The sequence below is a fragment of the Marmota flaviventris genome, chromosome 1 (assembly GCF_047511675.1).
Source record: "Marmota flaviventris isolate mMarFla1 chromosome 1, mMarFla1.hap1, whole genome shotgun sequence".
NCBI classification, from domain to species: Eukaryota; Metazoa; Chordata; class Mammalia; order Rodentia; family Sciuridae; genus Marmota; species Marmota flaviventris.
Window position 1 is genome coordinate 69,262,090 of NC_092498.1, and position 18,611 is coordinate 69,280,700.

Here is an 18,611-nt window from a genome sequence, read left to right on the forward strand (position 1 = left end):
CACCTACACTTCTTTGGAAGGGCCCTTTTCCTGTTATTTTATCCACCCCAATTGCAGTCAAGTTTGTAGACATAGGTCCCTGGATTGACTACACCAGACTCAAGCCTGCAGCTGCAGACTGGGTGAGCACTCCAGATGCAGCTACACCCTTGAAGCTGACTGTCTAGGGAAAAAAAGGAGCACCTGAGAAACCTGAGGGTCAGAAGGACAACGTTCCTGCTCCAGTCACTCTGGAAGCTGACTGGTGTATGCACGGCCAAAGCTTGAGGACACTAAGGCCCCGCTTCAGCCACAAGGCAGGGAATGACTGATCGATGCACAGTGAAAGATAAACTTTCCACCAGGACCAATGAATTCTTTCAACCTCTAAGATAGTTGTTATACTATAATGCATTGCCACGCCTTACATATATATATATATATATATATATATATATATATATATATATATATATATATATATATATATAATTCTCTGGTTTTTGCTACTGGTTTGATAACAGTAACTCCTACTGACTTGACACTGGGTAAAAAAAAATAATTTATTCTTTTTATCTTGCTTATATAAATTTTCTAGGATTTGTTTTGTGTTATTAGTTTGGCTTTGTTAATTTATGCTTTTTAACCTATGCTAACGAAAACATTAGTCTATTATTTAGTTTGGTTTCCTTTGATAACCTTAAGGGGTTCTGTTCTACTCCTATTCCAACCATGGAGATCAAGTGAACCATATGTCAAGACAATCCACTATAACCAAGAGTGGTAAAACATATATTTAGGACCTGTCCTTCCAGAGGAATTCAATAGATGGATGACTGTTTGGAAAGACAAAAGAGGTCCATTGGGAAGAAACTTGATTTACGAGGTCACCAATCTTGGGCTGAAGATAACTGGCCACCCCAGAAGATTATTGCCACTTATGGTCCTGCTACCCTGGCACAAAATGGCAGTTGGAATTATAGAACTCCTGTTTACATGTTAAACAGAATTATTCTCTTCCAAGCTATACTAGAAATTATTATTAATCAGACTGCCACAGCCTTTGACCTCCCAGCCACACAACAGACCCAATGCGAATGGCTAACTATCAAAACCACTTGGCATTAGATTACCTACTGGCTGAAGAAAGAGAAATATGTGGAGAGTTCAACAGCTCAGACTGTTGCATCCAAATGGATGATAATAGACAAATAATTAAGAATATCACCAACAACACAAGAGAATTAGCACATGTACTAGTTCATACCTAGAAGGGTATTAAACTTTGGGTCCCAAACACGCTCTTGGGAGATGGTTGTCAACTCTTGGTAGATATAAAAGCTTAATTGGTATAGTGAGTTCTGCAGTTAACCAGTTTATTGCTCTCATATTTGGCTCCACTGTGCATTAAAACTCATGGGTCCACTATAGAAGCTGCTGTTAAAAGGATGACAACAACTAAGGTTTTGACATTATATAAAGCTTTAAGCCAATATAATGGTAATGATGCTCTTAAATTTAAAGGAATAAATTATGGGGAGCATGATTAAAGGGGGAATTGAAGTGGCACCCCCTTTCTCCACAGAAAAGTCTGAACTGGGCTTCTCCAGAAATCTTCACCATGGCTGATTTTAGGACTGTCCACAAAAGAGTCTCTGCAAAAGAGTTCAATGTAGATAAACATCCTATTATCGTGTTGCCTTATTTTACTTGGCCACTGGCTGAGAAGATACCAGCATTCCAGGTGCTAGGCACCCCCTTGCTAGTTTTTCACAAACATATCCAGTATAGTAGTTTGTAGAAATGTGTAAACAAGGCCATTGGCCTTGAGCTGGGCTTCACAGAGATGCCTACATTTTTAAGATATGTTACCAATTGGGCTCCATGGCAACAACTGGCAGGAAGAGGAAAATGGGGAAAAGAAGCTCTCCCCTTCTCAGAAGTTGTCCTTGAAGAGTTAACTTGCCCAAAACAGTGAAAGAAAAAGATGCTTTTATGTGGATGTTGAATTCTGCAGACTGTGAACTTCTGACCCCTCCCCTTACATGCTGGGTATAAAATTCTGAAACTGCCTGAAATCGGGGTTCAGGGGATTAATTGATTACAGCAAAAGCTGTGCCCTCTGAACCTGGCTGCAGCCAAATAAAACTGTTTCCTGCTATGTTTGGTGCCTTGCCTCATTTGATCCTACAACAGTACTGTGGTATCCTGGCATTACCCGGACTCTCCCCTCCCACTGCTTCTCCCTAGCCTGGGCTCCAAGAATGGGTCTTGGATCCCCACAGACCCCCACAATCTGGCACAAGGTGTCCCCTCATAGTGCCCTCCTTTGGCCCTCCTTTGGGCCAGGTTCTTCTTTGAGGATCTACACATCTGGGGCAGAGGAGTGGAATTGACTGGCCTCTGCCCACTGAAGCTCTAGTGCCAAGCTTGTCCTGCCCAATCCCCTCCCTTCCATCCCTGCCCTCTAGCCTTGCCTGCTGCCCCTACCCCAACCCAGCCCTTCTAACCCTGATGTTACGCACTCTAATCCCCAGGCCTGGCTGCTTACCTGAGCCCCTGATCACTTTCCTTGTGTCCCATGGCTTCCCGTGGGGTCTCTTGTTGTTGAGTCTGACCTGGGGGGTCCCTTGCTTGGGCTCCCTAGTGAACTCCCCTCCTTGCCCTTTGTGCTGCCCTCTATCTCCTCATCCTAGCACCGCCCCTTCCTCTCCTTCCCCTAGAGATTTCCCCCGGAGAGCAGGCCTCCTACTCCTTGGGTTCCTAATCCTCTTTTGGGTGGGCTGGTCCCTTGCCTGGAATTCTTGCTTGGGTCCTGGCTCTTTCCCCTCTCCAAACCCACTGCGACCCTGTGCCATGCCTTCCCATCACCATCCTCCCAGAACTTGTCCCTTGCCAGGCCCCCTTGACCTGGTCCCTGGCCCTTGATTCTCATCTGAGCCAGGGCATCTAGTGGGAAACAGAGGTCTGCCCCTCAGGTGGGCCCCTTGCTCTCCCTGGGCCCTTTGTCCTGCACCCGGAACCATGACACCTGGCAGTGGCACTAGGATTAGAGCCTAGCCTGCCCCCTACTGGATCCACAGCCTTCCCTCCCCAGCCCTGTCCACTGTCCTGAGCCCCCTGCCCCAGCCTTGGTCCTTAGCTCTCCATTCCCTGGCCTGGCTCTTCGCTTCACCATCTGGTGGCCCTTCTTGCTCTGTGCGTCCCTGGGCTTGGACTGTGGGCCCCTTGCTTGAGCTGCTTCCCTGTTCCCCTTGGCTTCCCTGCACTGCAGAACCCTAGTGCCGTCCTCCTTCCTGGCCCTGCCTTTCCCTGCTCTCTCCTGGCCTGGACCCTGCTCTAGGTCCCTAGCCTGAGTTTCTTTCTGGGGTCCTGGTTGCTTCCCCACCAACACTGGTCCTCCGGCCCTTCACGCTGTGCCTTTCTTTGGCCCTCCTGTTGTCCCTGTCCCTGCCAGTCCCCTTTTCCTGATCCTTTTTCCTGGATTCTCACCAGGCCCAGGGAACTGGACCTGTTTTTTTGTCCCTGCAGCCTCCCTTTGGGAAAATGTAGCCCTACCGCTTGTCTGGGCCCTTTGGCCTCCCTCAGCCTGGGCCCTGCTCCCCAACTCTGAAACCCAGCAGTGGACCTGGGCCTTGAGCCCTCCAATCCCTGTGCCACCCAATCACCTCCCCTCCCTCCCCTTCCCAGCCCTGTCCATTTTCGTGCAACCCTGGCCAGTGCCAAGCCACTTGGCTCTCCATTCCTGGGCCTGGTTCCTTGCTGGAGCATCCGACTATACTTCTCGAGGACTTTACCCTGTCTCTTGATTTCAGGCTCCATTTTCAAGTCATCACTGTGTCTCCCCTCAGTTCCCCTTGTAATGTATTGTCCTGGCACTTTAGGGACCCTCCCTTCCCCCTGCTTCTCTCTAGCCTGGGTTCTCTAATGAGTCCTGACTCCCCATGACAACTCCCCAATTCCAGAAGCAAAACATCCATTCACAGTGCCCTCCTTTGGCCCTCCTTTGGTCTGGTCTCTCTCTGAGAATCTACTCACTTGGGGCAGAGGACTGGAATTGGCTGGCTTCTGCATCCTGAAGACTCCCTATGGGAGATACAACCCTGTCCCACTCCTGGGCCCCCTTGGCCACTGGAACCCTGACACCTGGCAGTGAAATTGGGCCTAGAGCCAACCTTGCCCTGTGCGATACCCTCCCTTCCTTCCCCTACCCTCTAGCATTGCATGCTCCCCCTACCCCAACCTAGCCCTCCCTAACCCTGACCGTTCATGCTCCTGTTCCCAGGCCTGGCTGCTCACCTCAGACCCTGACCACGTTCCTTCTGTTGCGTGGCTTCACGTGGCATCTCTTGGTGTTAGTCTGACCTGGGGGCCCCTTGATTGGGCCCCCTAGCACACTCCCCTCCTTGCCCTTTGCTCTGCCTGTGTCTCCTATCCTAGCACTGCCCCTTCATCTCCTTCCTCTCTTGCTTTCCCATGGAGCATGGGCCTCCTCCTGCTTGTGTCTCTAATCCACTATTGGTCAGGTCCATCCCTTGCCTGGGTCCCTGCCTTGGGTCCTGGCTCTTGCCCTTCTCCACACCCAACGCAACTCGGTGCCATGCCCTCCTGTCGCCCTCATCCTGGCCCTTCTCCTTTGCCTTGGCCAGGTCTCTGAACCTTGAATCTCATCTGGGCCAGAGCACCTTATGAGAAACAGAGCCCAGGCCCTCGCCTGGTTCCCTTGCTCTCCCTGGGCCCTAGGTCCTGCACTTGAACCCTGACACCTGGCAATGGTGCTGGCACTCGAGCCTGCCTCTCCCCTACTGCATCCGCTCCCTCTCCTCCCCAGCCCTGTCCACTGTCCTGAGCCCCCTGCCCCAGCCCTGTACCTTGGCTCTCCATTCTCTGGCCTGGCTCCTTACTTGAGCTTCTGGTGTCCCTTCCTTCTCGATGCTTCACTGGGTTTGAATGTGGACCCCTCACTTGCACCACTTCCCTGCTCCCCATGGCTTCCCTGCACTGCAGAACCCTAGTGCCGCCCTACTACCTGGGCCCCCCTTCCCTGCTATTCCATGGCCTGGGCCCTCCTCTAGGTCCCTAGCCTTGGCTCCTTTCTGGGATCCTGGCCCCCACTCCACCAACACAAGTCCTCGGCCCTTCACACTGTGACTTCTTCAGCCCTCATGTCACACCTGTCCATGCCAGGCCCCTTTTCCTGATCCCTTTCCCAGGATGCTCACCATAGCCAAGGGACTGGACTTGGCCTTTTGTCACTTCAGTCTCCCTTTTTCAAAATGTAGCCCTGCCCCTTCTCTGGGTCCTTTGGCGTTCGTCACCCAGGGCCCTGCTCCTCAACCCTGACACCCGTCAGTGGACCTGGGCCTTTACCCTTCTTTTCCCTGTGCCACCCACTCCCCTTTCTTCCCTCTCTCTCCTTCCCAGCCCTGACCCTTTTCATGCAGCTCTGGCCAGGGCCAAGGCACTTGGCTCTCCATTCCTGGGCCTGGTTCCTTGCTGCAGCCTCTGAGCATCCTTCTTGAGGACCCTGTCCCTGTCCTGTGATTTCATGGTCCATTTTCGAGCCCCCTCCTGTGCTTCCCCTTTGTTCCCCTTGTGCTGTGGTATCCTGGAACTGCCTGGACCCTCCCCTCCCCCTGCTTCTCCCTGGCCTAGGCTCCTCTAATGGGTCCTGGCTCCCCCGACACCTCCCAAATCCTGAAGGATGGGATCCCCTACAATGCCTTCCTTTGGTCCCAGTCTCTCTCTGAGGATCTACTCACCTGGGGCAGAGGAGTGGAATTGGCTGGCCTAAGTAGAAAACACAGCCCTGCCCCACACCTGGGCCCCCTTCGCAGCTGGAACCTTGACACCTGGCAGTGGACTTGAGTCTAGGGCTGACCTTGACCTGCTCAATCCCCTCCCTTTCATCCCCTGACTCTAACCTTGCATGCTGCCCCTACCCCAACCATCCCATCCCTAAACCTGATCCTTCATGCTCCAGTTTCCAGGGCTTGGGCACTCACCTTAGCCCCTGACCGAGTTCCCATAGGAAGTATTCAGGGCACAGAGGCCAGTCAATTCCACTCCTCTGCTCCAGGTGAGTAGAACCTCAGAGATGGACCTGGACCAAAGGAGGGCCAAAAGAGGGCGCTGTGAGGGGATACCTGGCCTGCTAGGTGGCGGGGTGTCTGTGGGAAGTCAGGACCTATTCGAGGAGCCCAGAGCTACAGAGAAGCAGGGGGACTGGAGGGTCCCGGCAGTGCTAGGATATCACAGCACAAGGGGAACAGATGGGAGGCACAGAAGGGGCCTGGAAAAAGGGGCCTGACATCAAGGGACAGGGATGGGGTCCTCGAGAAGGGCAGCCAGGGGCTCCAGCAAGGAGCCAGGCCCAGGAATGGAGAGCAAGGTGCCAGGGACTGGGCCGGGGTGCATGAAAACTGACAAGTCTGGGGAGGGGAGGGAGGGGAGAAAGTGGAGCGGGTGGCACAGGGGGAGGAAGGCTCAAGATCCAGGTCCACTGCTGGGCGTCAGGGTTTGGGAACAGGACCTGGGCTAAGGGAGGCCAAAAGCCAAGGCCAGGAGCAGAGCTAGGTTTTCCCAAAGAAAGCCCACAAAGCCAAGAGGCCAGGTCCAGTCCCCTGGCCCAGGTGAGTATCCTGGGAAGGGATCTGGAAGAGAGGCCTGGAAGGGACAGGGAGGACAGGAGGGCCGAAGGAGGGCACAGCCTGAAGGACCTGAGGACAGGTATGGGTGGGATGGGGACCAGGACCCCAAAAAGGAGCCTAGGTTAGGGACCTAGAAGAGGGCCCATGCCAGGGGAGAGCAGGGAAGGGCAGGACCGGGAAGGCGGGGCAGCACTAGGGTACTGCAGTACAGGGAAGCCAAGGGGAGCAGGGAATCGGCCCCAGCAAGGGGCCTGCAGACAAAGCCCAGGTACACATGGAACAAGAAGGGCCACCAGAGGCTCAAGCACAGAGGCAGGCCAGGGAATGGAGAGCCAAGGGCCGGGGCTGGGGCAGGAGGCTCAGGACAGTGGACAGGACTCTGGAGTTAAGGCAGGGGATCCAGCGGGGGGTGGGGCAGGCTCGAATTCTAGGGCCACTGCCAGGTCTCAGGGTTCTGGGTGCAGGACCAAGGGCCCAGGGAGAGCTAGGGGCCCAGGGGAGGGACAGGGCTTTGTTTCCCATGTGGCGCCCTAGCCCAAATGAGAATCGAGGGTCAGGGACTTGGCCAAGCAGACCTAGCAAGGGATGGGGGCCAGGAAGAGGATGACAGGAGGGCTCGGCAAGGGGTCACATTGGGTGTGGAGAGGGGGGAGAGCCAGGACGCAAGCAAGGAGCCCAGTCAAGGAACCGACATGACAGACCCAGGATGAAGGACCCGAGGAGAAGGAGGGGTATACACCTGTGCTAGGGGAATTGGCAATGGGGAATGGGAGGAAGGGGCTGTCTGAGGATGATGAGACAGCTGGTAGAGCAAGGGGCACCCAGGGAAGCGCAATAAGGGACCCAAGAAGGGGCCCTCAGGTCAGACCCGTCAGGAAGCCATGCCATGCGATGCCACACAACACGAGGTACGTGGTCAGGGGCTCAGGCAAGGAGCCAGGTCCTGGGACCAGAGCATGAAGGGTTAGGGTTACGGAGGGCTGGGTTATGGTAGGGGCAGCATCATGCAAGGCAAGAGGACAGGGGAGGGAAGGGAGGGGATCATGCAGGACAAGGTCAGCACAAGTCCCATGTCCACTGCCAGGTGTCAAGGTTTGGGCGGCGAAGGGAGCCTAGGTGAGGGGCAAGGCCGTGTTTTCCATAGGGAGCCTTCAGGGCACAGAGGCCAGCCAATTCCACTCTTCTGCCCCAGGTGAGTAGATCCTCAGAGAGAAACCAAGACCAAAGGAGGGCCAAAGGAGGGCCAAAGGAGGGCACTTGCGTCTGGAAGTGGGGGGACCCAGGATCCATTGGAGGCACCTAGGCTAGGGAGAAGCATGAGGAGGGGAAGGTCCTGACAATGCCAGGATACCACAGCACAAAGGGAACAGAGGGAAGGCACAGGAGGGGCCCCCAAAATGGGGCATGAAATCAAGGGACAGGGACAGGGTCCTTGAGAAGGGCAACCCGAAGCTCAAGCAAGAAGCCAGGCCCAGGAATGGAGAGTCAAGTGTGAGGGCCAGGGAGGGCTGCCTGAATAGGAACAGGGCTGGTGAGGGGAGGGAAAAAAGAAAGGGGAGCGAGTGGCGCAGGGGAAGGAAGTCTCAAAGCCCAGGTCTACTGCCAGGTGTAAGGGTTGGGGAGCAGGCCCCGGGCTGAGGGAGGCCAAAGGGCCCAGGCAAGGGGTAGGGCTAAGATTTCCCAAAGAGGCCAGGTTCAGTCCCCTGGCCTGAGTAAGCATCCTGGGAAAGGAATCAGGAAAAGGGCTCTGGTAGGGACAGGGATGACAGGAAGGCCAAAGGAGGGCACAGCTTGAAGAGCCTGAGGACGAATGTGGGTGGGTAGGGGCCAGGACCCCAGCAAGGAACCCTGACTAGGGACCTAGAGGAGGGCCCATGTGTAGGAGAGCAGAGAAGGGTGGGGCCAGGCAGGCGGGCAGTACTAGGGTACTGTGGTGCAGGGAAGCCAAGGGGGTCAGGGAAGCAACCCAAGGGAGGGGCCTTCAGTCAAAGCCAAGGGACACATGGAGCAAGAAGGGCCACCAGAGGCTCAAGGGAGGAGGCAGGCCAGAGAATGGAGAGGGCAAGGGCCAGGGCTGGGGCAGGGGGCTCAGGACAGTGAACAGGGCTGGGGAGGAAGGGCAGGGGATCAAGCAAGGGGGAGGTAGACTGGATCCAAGGGCCACTGCCAGGTGTCAGGGTTCTGGGTGCAGGACCAAGGACCCAGGGAGAGCAAGGGGCCCAGGCAAGGGGCAGGGCTCTATTTCCCATAAGGCGCTCTGGCTCAGATGAGAATCCAGGGCCAGGTACTGGGCAATGGGGGCTGGGCAAGGGAAGGGGGCCAGGAGGAAGGCAAAGGGAGGGTCGTTGTGGGTGTGGAGAGGGCCGAGATCCAGGACCCAAGCCAGGAGCCCAGGCAAGGGACCCACCATACTGACTCAGGATGAGGGACCCAAGGAGCAGAAGGCGAGCACGATTGCACTAAGCGAATGCACGCTGGAGAAGGTGAGGAAGGGCTGAGCAAGGATGAAGAGACAGAGGGTGGTGAAAGGAGCACCCAGGGGAGCACGCTAAGAGACCCAAGAAGGGCCCCCAGGTCAGACCCAACAGGAAGCAATGCCACGTGAAGCCACGCAACAGGAGGAACAAGGTCAGGGACTCAGGTGAGGAGCCAGGCCCTGGGATTGGAGCATGAAGGGTCAGGGTTAGGGAGGGCTGGGTTGGGGTAGGGGCAGCATGCAAGGCGAGAGGGCAGGGGAGGGAAGAGAGGGGATCGTGAGGTGCAAGGTCAGAGCAAGGCCCACATCCACTGCCAGGTGTCAAGGTTTGGGCGGCAAAGGGGGCCCAGGAGAGGGGCAGGGCTGTGTTTTCCATAGGAAGCATTCCAGGCACAGAGGCCAGCCAATTCCACTCCTCTGCCCCAGGTGAGAAGATCCTCAGAGAGGGCCTGGGACCAAAAGAGGGCCAAAGGAGGGCACTATGAGAGGATACCTTGGGTCTGGAAGTGGAGGGGGGTCGGTGGCGACCCAGGACCCATTGGAGAAGCAGGGGGAAGGGAGGGTCCAGGCAGTGCCATGATGCCACAGAACAAGGGGAACAGAGGGGAGGCACAGGAGGGGGCTGGAAAAGGGGGCCTGAAATCAAGGGACAGGGACAGGGTCCTTGAGAAGTGAGGCTGGGGGCTCAAAGAAGAAGCCAAGCCCAGGAATGGAGAGCCAAATGGGAGGGCCAGGGTGGGCTGCCTGAACAGGGGGGCTGAGGAGGGGAGGGAGAGGAGAAAGGGGAGTGGGTAGTTCAGGGGAAGGAAGTCTCAAGGTCCAGGTCCACTGCTGGGTGTCAGGGTTGAGAAGCAGGGCCCAGATTGAGGGAGGACAAAGGGCCCAGGCAAGGGGTACGGCTATGATTTTCCAAAAGGAGCCCACAGATCCAAGAGGCCAGGTCCAGTCCCCAGGCCCAGGTGAGCATCCTGGAAAAGAATCAGGAAAAAGGGCCCAGCAGGGACAGGAAGGACAGGAGGGCCGAAGGAGGGTACAGTGTAAAGGGCCGGAGGATGGGTGTGGGTGGGGTGAGGGCCAGAACCCCAGCAAGGAGCCCAGACTAGGAACCTAGAAGAGGGCCCATGCCAGGAAAGAGCAGGGAAGGGCGGGGCCAGGGAATTTGGGTGGCACTAGGATTCTGAGGTGCAGGGAAGCCAAGGGGAGCAATGAAGCGGCCCAAGTGAGGGGCCCACAGTCAAAGCCCAGGGATGCAAGGAGCAACAAGTGCCACCAGAGGCTCAAGCAAGGAAGCAGGCCAGGGAATGGAGATAGATATCCAGTAGAGAAGTAGCAGGGATAACTTATGGATGAGAATCCACTAAGGAGGAGAAGGCTTCCTGACCCTGGCAGAAAGCTTGGCCTTACACAGGAGGAAGGACAGCTCCTCTGCTTTAATGCAAGATAGAGGCAGGGCAGCAGAGAGGAGGAAATTCCCATCTATGCTTCTTTTCTTTCTTTCTCTTCAGTAAATTATGATGCTAGGTCATTTTGTAGAAAGTGATTTGTGAGAGTATGTTGGAAAGGGGGCAGGTGGTAATGATCAAGGAGATGGAAGAAGTCATTGAGTGTAAGTTTACCTGAGAAAACTAGCAGGTCTCTTAGCAGTGTTGAGGATTGAGCCATTTGAAGATGTTGATGAAGTTACAGTGGAACTAATCTCCATTATATCCCCCAGTTCTTAGGGGCAGGCTGGAGACTTGATCCTGAGCTACATGATACAGGTATTCAGATAAGACAAAGTGGAAAAGGATGTTAGAGCAAAGTCCATCATTCAAAAATATGGACTATAACATCTGCTGGGGAGATAACCAAAATAAAGGAACAAGCTGAAGGCTTGGGAGAAAGGAGAGTAAATAATGTTGCAGAGGTCATGGGCAGAGAGCAAGATGCTTAGATTATATTATTATAGTGGTAGAGATGTCAAGGAACCAAGCTAAGGATGGGTGGGTTGTCCAGGTCTGGATCTCCTCACCTTTTAAACTCTCTTCATCACATTCCAACTGCTGCCACACTCCACCCAACAGCTTTGACTAAGGTCTCAGATGACCTCTATGTATTCAAATCCTATAAATATTCCCCATCCTCATTTTGCACAATTTCTCAGTGTTATATGATACTAAACTGCTCTCATTCTTGCAAAACAGTCTCTTCTGCTAGCTTCTAAGACAACACATTGCCTTATGTATCCCAAGGAGAAGCTCCAGACATTGAATGCTGTTGCCCAGTCTCCTGTGGGGGCCCATCCTCCCCTTGCTGAGTGGTACATTTGGAAGTTTTCTATTAAGGCTTGGTCCTTAGCTCTTTTACTTGTATTCTTTCTTGGCAATCATATCTGGGGCTCATGGCTTAGCTCATCATCTTAGGAATTTCTTTTGAACTTTAAACCCATATATCCAATTCCTACTGGCTATTCCTCTTGGATGTCTTAGAGATTTTTCACATTCCTTACCTGCTCTTATACGTAACTTACCTCCAAACCTGGTTATTTTCTGATGTTCCATCTAAGTGAACCTCTTGTTCCTAGGCAAGTCAGAAATTTAAGAGCCACCCTGAGAGGTTCTGGACATAGCTCAGTGGTAAAGTGCTTGCCTAACATGCATGAGGCCCTAGGTTAGATCCCTGATACTACCATAACCCCCGCCCCCCCCTACACACACACACACACACACACACACACACACACACACGCACACACAAAGCTATCCTTGATGCTTGCCTTCCCCCCCGGAACTCCCTGAATCCATCCATTCACTTCTATGTCCAGTGCTATGACCCGGATCCAGGGCATTTCCCACCCAAGGTGCCATAATTCCCATTCCCTCGGCACAAACCTGCTAATCATATAACCCTGACTTAACCCTCTCTGTTACTTCCCACTGCTCCTTGAATAAATACATGTTCTCATCATGTGGTCCTCAGGCCCAGGATGGCCTGACCTTTGCAGCTGCTGCAGGCATGCTGGCCATGCAGGCATCTGCTTTACCCACCTGCTCCTCCCTGGTTCTTCCTGTCCTTCATCTCTCAGTTCACACTTCCTGAGGGTAGCCTTCCTGACTACCTCATCCAGGCTGATCTCTGCCACCATTTCTTCTCATAGTTCATTGTGTGCCTTCCCTTCCTAGCTCTTACCTCAGTGTGGAATTACATATCTCTCTAGTTGGTCATTTGATTGTGTCTGTGCCCTACCCTGGACTCCATGCTCCATTAGAGCAGGAATCGCATCTGGTTTTGCTCGTTGTATCTCCTTCTTCCACTTAGTAAAATACTTGGCTTTTGAGGATGCTCTGATTTTTTTTTCTTTTTAAGTTACTAGGAACCATAGGATTTAAGCAGAAAAGTGTCTTAGAAATCATGCTATCCATCATTTTCTAGCTAAGGAAAAGGTGTGGAGAGGTGAGAGATTGGGGGTTTGTGTACACATGGTGACATAGCTAATTAACAATGGAGTTAGAGTATGAGTCTTCATCTCTTTCCAGTCCAGGGATCTTTCCACCTCCCCCTAACAACTATTTATTGGATATAAATACTCTAGTAGAATTCTCTCCCACTCCTTCCCTTTTTTAAAAGTAAAAAGCAAGAGCTGTCTGTGCTTAAACTGTCCTCGTGTGTACATACACTCTACAATCACAAAACATCAAACCAGGATGTTTTATGTATATTTTAGTTGTAGATGGACATTATACCTTTATTTTATTTTTTGTGGTGGTAAGGATTGAACCCAGTGCCTCACCCATGCCAGGCAAGCACTCTACCACTGAGCCCCAGCTCCAGCCCCTCAGGCCATTTTTTGCAGACAAAGTAACATGCTCAGCATCTTAAGGATGTGCTCCCCCCTCATCCCTACCAACTTGCATCAGTGATGAGGATGCTTCCTTGGGACTCAAGAGGTGGCTTCTCCCCTTCACCCACAGTAAAGTCACCGTGCCATCCTGGAAGCTGTGTACTTGTTATAGAAAGTTGCAAATCCATTTCCCATGTTACAGCAGGTGATCATTTTCTGCACATCATATCACACAGTATGATTATCCAAGTAGTTTGCTCAGTTTCCAGAGGTGGCTTTTTCTGCCTATGCATGTTTGCGTGGGTGCGTGCTAAATAAAGCATGTGGGCCCTCTGGTGGTCATCTGTAGAAAAAAGCTCATGCGCTGGAAGAGATTCGACTAGGCTGGGGTGAGAATTCTCAGTTCCTTGCCTTCACAGGCCATTTCTCAAATTAGTCATTAAAACTAAACTAGGGCCATTTAAACCCATCTGAATAAGACAGTTTATGCCAGCAATGGACTAATTATTTTTCTGGTCAGGCTCACATTTTGCCAGACCCTGTTTGCTAAGCAGAGCAATGACTAATGTAAACTGGGGCTGTGGTCTGTGAATTTGGCCCAGAGATGGAGGGAAAAGAAGAGTCTGATGGTTGTTCTTAAATGAGCAACAGACATTCCCTCCATGGGAAAAATACTGAGCACTACACAGCATCTTATAGTTCACTTATACAACATGTAATTCAAATAACTGCATAGAGACGGGAGTTCTGAGCCAGTGGGTCTTGTGGGTGCAATGCTGGGACAAGGGACCTGTGAATAAGGGGCAGGTGGTAAAACATGGGAACAAATCAATCTTGGGCTATATGCAGAGCTAGATGGTTTTGAGACAACTAAAAAAATGAGATGGAGAGAGGGGAGTGGATGATATGGAGTACTTTTAAATGTCCAAACTGTCTCATCAGGCAGGCCACTTAAGAAATCCAAGTTGCCTGTGCCTGAGGAGGCAGAGGTCCATGCAGGCAAAAGACAGGGTCATAACTGACAGCAGGCACTGGGGAATCAGACTTTGAGATAGGAGGCAGTGCCTGTTCTTTTTGGACCTACCCTCAACATGTTGGTAATATCTATTCTTGCTTTTCATTAAAATATTTTTGATGTGCCCTATTATCTTTTTTATATTGTGTTTAGATTTATGTTTAATTTTCTCTGCATATGACAGCCTTTTAAAGTAAAAAATCAAAAATTTGCCTACTTTAAAACATTGGAGGGCTGGGGCTGTAGCTGAGTGGTAGAACAATTGCCTAGCATATGTGAGGCCCCGAGATCAGTCCCCAGCACAAACAAAACAAGTGACAACAACAGAAATGTAAAAACCCCACTAGGAAATATGTTTGAAAAAGTTAAAAATCACAAAGAGATCAAGAGGGTTTAACAGTTGCTTTTTTTTTCCACATTTGCCTATATTGTTACATATACCATTACTTAGATATCCACACTCCACTCCACATGATAAATTACAAAAGAGAGAGGGACTTTTAAAACCACATTTAATTTTTAATACAAAATCTGTTGCATTATTACAGAAGTGACTCCATGCACAGATAAATTTAGCATGTACCATTATGGAAGGGTAAAAAACTGTACTTTTATTGTTCTCCTGAAACATTGACAAAATAAAGTAACTTTTATCTTTGTGCTCTCTGATGCCAAGGCAAGTCCATTTTATTTTTATTTTTGTCTTTCAATGGATAGGTTGATCTTTCAAAAGTGGATATGGAGAAATGAAAGCATTAAGGGCCACCTTAACCTGGGATTACTTCAAACTATGCTTTACCTGCATTTACCAAACATGCCAGGTATTAAACCTACTGTGCTCCATAGGCAAAGGTCTGAAGATTTCAGCTAGAAACCTGCTGTGGAAAAGTTCACTATTTCCATGTCACAGCAAAAAGGGAGAAAAAATACAAAAGGTACTTAGATGCTTTCCAATCCCACGCACTGCATGAATTAGCTTACTTCTTACACAGTGCAACATAAACATTGTTTATTTGTTTATTTGTATGTAACACCTATAAGCATATAGCATCTACACTTTAAGTATATTTACAAATTCAACAAAATATCTACATATAAAAAGCTTTACTTAAAATTAAACTTGATGCAAGTTATGAGAAACCAATTTATTGGCAAATGAAACTGAGCATTCCTTCAACCATAGGTTGTTATAGATTTTCATATTTAGAGGTAAACCATTTGATAGATATTGTTTATGAATAAGATAGAATATATATATATTTATTTCTTAAACTGCAGATGTAATCCCTTAGACTGCTGGCCTTTTAAGCACTTGTCAATTTCTTAGATTCTGAAGTGTGTCCATTGTGATTTGCATATACATTGCTTAATGCTGCAGAGAGTTTCAAAAGCTCATATAGGTAAAGTCTTACAAATATGAATTATGTTGGCATGCTGTTGTATGCTTTTAGTTTTGCAATAACTTGTTTATTTTTCTATTAATTTTATACCATGTTGACATTCTTACTGAATGTGACCTGTTGGAATGGAAACCAAACTATCATGTTGTCTAGTTGATAATAAAATTTTTCTTTGTAATTTATGGGGAAATGTGCCTTAAAATAAACTGTCTTCTTACTTTAATTTTCCATTTCTTTTTTTTTTTGTTTTCAGCATTGCAGTTTTCATTATCTCTGCTTTTCAAAAGTTACTTTTTGACAATGACAGTAATCTAAGATGGAGTCCACTGTACCGGCTGATACAGAATGCAGTATATTATGGAATGCTTATTGTCTGAAGGCACTGCATGTATCTTGCCCTGTATTTTCTGGAAAATTTTTTGAAATTTAATTACAGTGATTTGTTTCAATTCTTTCAGTATGGCACAAATGTCCAAATGCATTGCAATACACACTGTTTATGCCTAAAAACAACCAAACACAGATAATGTACAAAGTAGAACACTGTGCTGCTGTAATACCTGGAAGATTAAGAAGCCTATGAAGTAACAGGAGCAAAGAGCAGGTAACAGAGTCTCAGTAGCATCAGCAAATGCAACTGTCATAATTAACTTATTTAGCAAGTATATACTGTACATACTGTTCCTACCAGTCTCCCCAAAAGACTAACAACAGCTAGACATAGGATCACCAATTTCACAACAATGTCCACAAAGACATTGAAGTTCTAGAGAATACTACAGTAACACTCTTGACAATGAAAACGGAATTCATATTTAGGGGTTCAGCTGAGGATAGTATAAACAAAGTATCAAACCATGTTTTAATAACATACTTAACTTAGGTATGTCCTTTAAATGTGTAGCATTTCTCATGCATCCTATTGAACTGTATCTTGAAGAGGGAATAGCATGATTTGTTGACGATGTTGCATCATTTTGATCAGTTCTGAGGAAATCGAGACAACCCACTTTGAATGAAAAAGTATGCACTTTGCACTGCAGTTCACATTGACATATCATTTGACTGAGTTGTGTTCTTGCTCTAACTTTTCTCATAATATTAACATACAGCAGAAAACACTTTCTACCCATATGTTCATAGTATGAGAAGGCTGACAAACAAGTGCTTAAGATAAACATTCTAGAGAAATTGGACATTGGCAAAGAGCTTAAAAATTAAACAAAGGAATTCATGGCATTGACAGGAGAAGGTGCCTCTGAGCTCTCGTTTCCCTCTGCCGGTTCTTTCTCTTTCTTACCACTGTATTGTCCAATAAAGGAGCCATCCTCGTTGAATTGGCCATTCACCCCCTCTCCATAGTCAACCAAGCTATCATCGCTGTCTTCTTTTTTCACAGTCCTGTCTGAAGGTGTTCGACTTCCTTTTTTCAAAGGCTTGTGGTCTTCTGCGTCACTGGAATAAAGAGGAAACACTGTTGTCATGACTGGCAGTCGGGTAACATCTTTTTCTTTAAAGATCACGCATGCAAATTATGGAAAAGCACTTGGAGTCCTGAGCTTCTGTAGCCAAATCTAATTGTCAGGCTGACTCCAGTGACTAGTATGGAGCTGGAATGAAGAGCGGTGCAGAAATGGTTGAATTATGAAGTCTTCAGTAGAATGGATGGCCTCCAATTGTGCATGTTAATTTCAATGAGAGAGGCTGACCCCTGATTTGAAAGCAATCCAGAAATAATCACAAGCATTAAAAAAGGAAGAATAGAGAAAAAATGGAGACCACTATTTTGAATTCAAAGTGAGAAGAGAAACTTATAGGAGGTAGAGAAGTTATTAGTATGTTAAACTGCATAACATCACTGATTCCTTGGACATGAATGGAGCATGATTTTGATTAAATGTGTAACATGGATTTTTTTTTTTTCTGAGCCAGAAGGAGAAGCAAAATCCTGCATTTCGAATAATTTTGTTATTGGCCAGACTTGTAAACTTCAACCTTACCTTTCAAGAGACCTACAAATTCCATTAAAAGGATGCAGAAGAAACAAATGAAAATAGCCTAAGAAGAAAAGCAAAATCCTTATACTGATAGTATACAGTATTTTTTTCCTATAAAACTGTTAGTCATGGGTAAAAACTTATTAATTTGGAAACAGACACACTTTAACTTAAAAGCTCTCCATAATTTGTACTATGAATGGCATGCCAATATTCTAAAGAGCATGAGTGCTTCCAACACAAAAAATCAAAGACTTCCTGCACTCATCTTAACCCCCTCTCTTGTGCCACGTGTATCATCCAGCTTGTCTACATTGGATGGGAAGCTGAGGGACACACTTTAATAAAGCTTTATAGGACTCTATAGTAATTGTTATTTTTCTTATTTCTCTGTTGAACACCTAAGCACAATTTCTAGGAAGTAGAAGAGGTATTTAAGGATGTCCACCTAATTACATGACTGTTCACGTAACTAGGTATGCACATTGGCCTATTAGATATTAAGAAATATCTTAATAGGTAATATTTGGGCAAAAAAATAGTGGAAAAAAGGGCAATGACATAATCCAATATTTTGTTTTCTTTCAAAGAACTAAATGCAAGTCAAAATAGGAAACACACAATATTAGTAAAGAATAAAAAGTCTTAGTGTAACAAAGAGGTTGCTTAGCTGTAGTAGTTTATCTAGCAAATTTTAAGATGCACCAATATTCTGTCTTCTTTGTCAATAACTTCTGCTAGTGGTTTCATTTTTTTCTTCAATAATAGTATCTCAAGACTGGGAAGTAATGCTTGCCACATGACACTGGCTTTTGCTAATGAAAATTACCTATTTAACAACACACAAGTTCTTGTTGAAAATCTATATTATCACCACCACTGATAAACAACTGGGGTGCAGTCACGGAACCTTGAGCTGCCTGTCTTTGGGGGCATTTTGGAGGGCATAAAATTCAGCTTCTAATTTGTTATGAAAATAGCTTAGACTACATCTTTGGGATTTACTCATTAATCTGTAGGCTTTGCAGGAATCGTTTCTGTGAAATACTGAACATGACTTGATGAAAAAGTCAGTTCTGCTGAAAAGTTCAATAATGAGCAGAATTTCGTCACTTGGATTCCAACTATTAGCCTTATTCTGCTTTGTAGAACGAGCTTCCCAAGGATACTACAGGAAATTTTTGTCTATGACATATCCAGCCATCAATGCACTCACCCTTTCATCCAATAAATGTTTACTGAGCATCTAGGCACTGGGGATAAAGGAGCAAAGA

The 18,611-nt window shown here is 48.4% G+C and overlaps 1 protein-coding gene across 5 annotated transcripts in view; it reads right to left on the reverse strand.

The window, feature by feature from the left end:
* Window positions 1-14,452: 14,452 nt before the first annotated feature.
* Window positions 14,453-18,611, reverse strand: part of Nrcam (neuronal cell adhesion molecule) — a 277,444-nt gene continuing 273,285 nt past the window's right edge. For 4 of the 5 annotated variants that reach the window (XM_071613519.1, XM_071613512.1, XM_071613520.1 and 1 more), the window contains one exon: window positions 16,235-16,795. In XM_071613519.1, coding sequence (XP_071469620.1) covers window positions 16,558-16,795 — 238 coding nt within the window. In that variant the 3' untranslated portion in view covers window positions 16,235-16,557. Of the gene's footprint in view, window positions 16,796-18,611 lie in introns of all 5 variants that reach the window. The other variant, XM_071613514.1, reaches the window with a different exon arrangement.